Consider the following 5,081-nt stretch of genomic DNA (forward strand, 5'->3'; position numbering starts at 1 on the left):
AAGAGTTGGCTCCCACTCCTGTCTGTGTGCCCAGGGTTTGGCGTGCGTAGGAGCTCAGGGGCATCTCCCAAAGTGTTCAGAGTCACTCAGATCTTGCTCGGGTCACCAGTACTGGTCTAGTCTTCTTATCAAGGGCTGACTCTTCTGCTGGGTGCTCCTCGCGCCTCCCCGCCCCCTCAGTGGCATCTCCCTCTCCCAGGACGCAGTCATGCTCCACAGCTTCACCCTGCGCCAGCAGCTGCAGACCACCCGTCAAGAGCTGTCCCACGCTCTGTACCAGCACGATGCCGCCTGCCGTGTCATCGCCCGTCTCACCAAGGAAGTCACTGCTGCCCGAGAAGGTAGAGCCTCTCGCCTGCCATGCTCCACTCTGGGCTGGGCCTGTTTTATAATAGCCCGTTTCTGACATTGTCTTCTCTCCCAGCTCTGGCTACCCTGAAACCGCAGGCTGGTCTCATCGTGCCCCAGGCTGTGCCGAGCTCCCAGCCGAGTGTTGTGGTGAGTGTCCCCCCAGCCCCGGCAGCAGCACGCGCGCACATGTGTATGTGTGTGTGTATGCTCACACGCACACGGTGGCTCACACAGCCCTCCTCTGCAAGGGTCTCTGGCATTTCTGTGCTCCTCTCACCTTCACCTTTCTGCTCTTCAGGGTGCAGGAGAGCCGATGGATTTGGGCGAGCTGGTGGGAATGACCCCCGAGATTATTCAGAAGGTATGTCGTGCTCTCACTTGGTGGGAAGGCTGATGGGTCCTCCCTTTTCACTATCTGCCTGGAGTCCAATATGAATAAAAATCCCATCCATTTGGAGATGAAGTGGAGTGGTACAGAGCACAGACTCCGACTAGGCTGCCTGGCTTTGTGTTTTGATGTCACCAGTTATAAGCTTTATGACCTTGGGCTGACTTAACCAGTCCTGTGTCTAATTTGCTTTCTAAAGTGAGGATATTGGTACCTGCTTTATAGACTTGTGGGAATTTTAAAGATTTTGATTACTCTTAAGTACCGTTTGTTGCTCTCATTAGGGTTCTTTGCAGATACAAAAACATTTTGTTACATGTTTTCATTTTTTTCTTTTGAGGGAGACAGGACAGGAGTGATCACTTTCGTTTTACAAATGAAGAATCTGTAAAGAATGTGAGGTTCAGATTCAAAGGCACAGCTCACAAGAGGCAGAGCTGGCCCCTGAGTCCAAGTCCAGTGCTTTGTTATACTCAGGGGATCCTCCTTAGTACGAGTTGATAGTGTGTGTCTTTTCCAAGCCGTTCAGGTTGTCAGCATGCATCTCAGCTCTCATCTTAGTGGCGCAGGCGTGGTCTGGGAACCGTGCCATTTATTGCCTCTGTGGCCCTGGGCAAGTGACTTCACTTCTCTGAGGCTCAATTTCCTACTCTGTGAAATAGGGTCATCGACACCCACTTCATAAGGTTGCAATGAAAGTAAAAAGAGATAACGCACAGAAGCCTTTAGCACAGAGCTTGGCAGATGATGAGTTCTTGGTGATGCTTGTGAAAGCATAGATGTGACCAGCATTCACCGTGTTGTTTTCCTGGCAAAATAATTTGTCTCACGTTGAGCCTATTCCCCTCTCTCTTCCCCAGCTTCAAGACAAGGCCACTGTGCTAACCACAGAGCGAAAGAAGGTGAGTCCTCCCAGGGTCAGGGGCGGGAGCTGGCCTGGAAGACGTGGCTGGCCCCTTAGGAGGAGGGGGGATGGCCAAGTCCTGCACTCACTGCCACTTTTCTTGGGGGGCTTTTTCTTTCTCTCAGAGAGGGAAGACTGTGCCTGAGGAGCTAGTGAAGCCGGAAGAGCTCAGCAAATACCGGCAGGTGGCATCCCACGTGGTGAGTGGCGGAGTCCTGCAGACTTGGAGACACGGCCCTCCCAGGCTGTTTCTGGGGTGGGGCAGGTCAGCATGGCCTCTGGCCCTGCCCCGTTTCTAGTCTTGGCCGCTGAGTTGTCAGGCTTCTCTTCCTGCCCAGCTCTGGCTTTCCCAATAGCCAATGAGGGACTTACTGCATCCAGGCAGAAGTCCAAGTGCAGTGGATGAGGAACAGAAGTCACTTATGTTCCCTGGGGCCAGGGCCGGGGCCGTTGGGTGGCTTTGTGGCCTGCCTTGATTCGGCCGTGACTGGGTTTGATGTGGCTCTCTCTGCACAGGGGTTGCACAGTGCTAGCATTCCCGGGATCCTTGCCCTGGACCTCTGCCCCTCTGACACCAACAAGATCCTCACTGGTGAGAGCGGGCCTGGGGACAAAAGTACCTTCTTCAGCAGAGGGACTTGGGTGGGCCTGACGCATTTTTGGATCTCATTTTTGTCCTCTTCAGGTGGGGCAGATAAAAATGTCGTCGTCTTCGACAAGAGTTCTGAGCAAATCCTGGCCACTCTCAAAGGCCATACCAAGAAAGTCACCAGCGTGGTCTTTCACCCTTCCCAGGTAAGGGCTCTCCTAGCACCCTCAGCCCTCATTCCTGAGCCCTGTTTCAGTGGTTTAGGGTCCCAGGACCAGACCCCACCCCGTTGCCTCCTTGGTGAAGTGACATGGGTCTGAGAAAGAGTGCCGACTCTCCAGCTCTGGCAGTTAGGGGCCGGGTTTGGGGTCATGGGGTTGCCCTCTACCCTGTGTCAGAGCTCCTGAAGCGTGGCCTTCAAACCGGGGGGGAGAAAGGAATTGTGTAGTTTGAAAAGCATATTTGTTGAAATGTTTTATGTTAGGAAAAGGGGAAAAACCCTACGTTGTTTATAATACAGGCTGTAGCAAATAAAGCTCAACAGAGTCTTGCCTCATGTATCTGAGGAGGACAGATGGGTCAGTATTCCTACGGTCCTCCAGGCTGAGGGTGAAAACTTGACGTTAACCGCTGCAAGGGGTGTGGGTTAAAACAGATGGAGAGCTGCTGGTTCAGAGGTTAAGCAGCTCGTTTGACCAAATTAATGACATTATGGGAGTTGAGTCCTTACGTCTGGGACAGTTCGGGACTGTAGAACAAGTGGCTGGATGGTCAGCTCTTCCCAGAGTCTCTTCTCTGTACCTTTAAGGAAATTAGAAAAATAGCACATGGTGAATTTTTCATTAAACTAGATATATTCAAATTGAAGCACTATTTTCCTGCTTACTGCGAGTTAATATGTTATTTCTCTTATGCAAGTGCATTGGTGGAAGATGGTAGTTGGTTTTACCTTATAGTTTTTAACGTCCTAACTAACCAAAATAATTGGTTGGTGACACCACGTAAGATTTTCTGAGAATTAACTTGCCCCCCAAATCCTTAAGTGTGGGATGCACTGGAACATGCCCTTGCAGCCCCTTCCGGGCCTGGTACTCTTCAGACCTGTGCCACCCCAGACTATTTAAGTAAACTGAAATTTAAAATTCAGTTTCTCAATTGCACTAGCCACATTTCTCTCTGGTCCTGGAAAAGGGTTGTGGGAAATTTCCCTCTGGTGCAGTTATCCTTTTTACCACTAGATGGCGGGGCCTCCTGCCGTTGGCCAAAGGCTGCTTAATTTCCCATTCTGATAGCATTTACCCTGGGGCCCTCTTAGGCATCGTTGGGCGGATGGGTGGTTCCAGGCAGGGCAGGGCTGTGGCTGTCCCCAGCCCTCTTCGCGGGCCTCTCACTGTTGTGGCCTCTCCTGTTGCGGAGCACAGGCTTCAGACGCACAGGCTCAGCGGCCATGGCTCACAGGCCCAGCCACTCCGTGGCATGTGGGATCCTCCCGGACCGGGGCACGAACCCATGTCCCCTGCATCGGCAGGCAGACTCTCAACCACTGCGCCACCAGGGAAGCCCCCCAGCCCTCTTGTAAGATGGTTGTGGTCTATCTCTTCTCTGTCTCTGATCATCTGTCTCCTTGCGTTCCTTTTAGGAGCTGGTGTTTTCCGCCTCCCCAGATGCCACTATCAGGATTTGGTCTGTTCCGAACGCCTCTTGTGTACAGGTTGTAGGGAAGCCCCAGCCCTCTTGTAAGATGGTTGTGGTCTATCTCTTCTCTGTCTCTGATCATCTGTCTCCTTGCGTTCCTTTTAGGAGCTGGTGTTTTCCGCCTCCCCAGATGCCACTATCAGGATTTGGTCTGTTCCGAACGCCTCTTGTGTACAGGTTGTTCGGGCCCATGAGAGTGCTGTGACAGGCCTCAGCCTCCACGCCACTGGTGACTATCTCCTGAGCTCCTCTGATGACCAGGTGTGGTCCCAGCCAGGGCTCCAAAGAGGCTCCTGGTCCCCAAACTCCTATATCCTGGGAGGAGGGAACATCTTACCAACCCCAGCCGGTTCCCCAGAACCTCAAGGAGAATGTTCCCTCTACCAAGAGGGGCTGGCCTTGCCAGGGTCTGCCGGCTTAGAGTCTCTGCCTTCCTGAGGGGCCACCAGAACCTGGGGACCCACTGTCTTACTGGCTCCGTTGTCTCTGTGTTTTCAGTACTGGGCCTTCTCTGACATCCAGACAGGACGTGTGCTCACCAAGGTGACCGATGAAACCTCTGGCTGCTGTAAGTTGCCTCAGAAGCGCTGGGCTCTTCATTTGCTACGTTTTGTGTATTTTGATGTTTTATTTAGTCATTTACTCGTTTGTTCTAAAAACACACTTAACCACCAGTGCCTGCTGAGTGCTAGGTGTGGTGCCAGCCTGGTGAGCAGTGGGAAGAGCAAGGGGCCTGCCTTGGCTGCACTTGGTCTCCCCTGGTGTGCTCTGACACACGGCCGTCTCCCCTCTCCGCAGCCCTCACCTGTGCGCAGTTCCACCCTGATGGACTCATTTTCGGGACAGGAACCATGGACTCTCAGATCAAGATCTGGGACTTGAAGGTAGGACATGGTGACCTCCGTCTGTGGCCCAGGCCTGGAGCTCTTGCAACTGTGCAGTGTGACAAAGTGCTTATGGCATCTGGCTCCAAGGGTGTCCCAAGAGTGGACAGTGGCTGTGTGTGTGTGTGTGTGTGTGTGTGAGAGAGAGAGAGAGAGAGAGAGACACAGTAGGTGTGGTCTGGGGGCCCCAGGAGTGGACAGTGGCTCTGTGTGTGTGTGTGTGTGTGTGTGTGTGTGTGTGTGTGTGAGAGAGAGAGAGAGAGAGAGAGA

General features: G+C 52.9%; 1 protein-coding gene across 1 annotated transcript in view; it reads left to right on the top strand.

Annotated features, from left to right (window-relative positions):
* PRPF19 (pre-mRNA processing factor 19) overlaps window positions 1–5,081 on the top strand; it is an 11,038-nt gene that overhangs the window by 3,091 nt on the left and 2,866 nt on the right. The window contains exons 4-13 of the mRNA XM_007462194.1: window positions 200–341; window positions 425–498; window positions 650–712; window positions 1,600–1,641; window positions 1,769–1,843; window positions 2,160–2,235; window positions 2,329–2,438; window positions 4,033–4,188; window positions 4,426–4,495; window positions 4,726–4,811. Coding sequence (XP_007462256.1) covers window positions 200–341; window positions 425–498; window positions 650–712; window positions 1,600–1,641; window positions 1,769–1,843; window positions 2,160–2,235; window positions 2,329–2,438; window positions 4,033–4,188; window positions 4,426–4,495; window positions 4,726–4,811 — 894 coding nt within the window. The remainder of the gene's footprint in view (window positions 1–199; window positions 342–424; window positions 499–649; window positions 713–1,599; window positions 1,642–1,768; window positions 1,844–2,159; window positions 2,236–2,328; window positions 2,439–4,032; window positions 4,189–4,425; window positions 4,496–4,725; window positions 4,812–5,081) is intronic.

This window comes from Lipotes vexillifer, unplaced genomic scaffold (genome assembly GCF_000442215.2).
Source record: "Lipotes vexillifer unplaced genomic scaffold, Lipotes_vexillifer_v1.1 scaffold1129, whole genome shotgun sequence".
Taxonomy (NCBI): domain Eukaryota; kingdom Metazoa; phylum Chordata; class Mammalia; order Artiodactyla; family Lipotidae; genus Lipotes; species Lipotes vexillifer.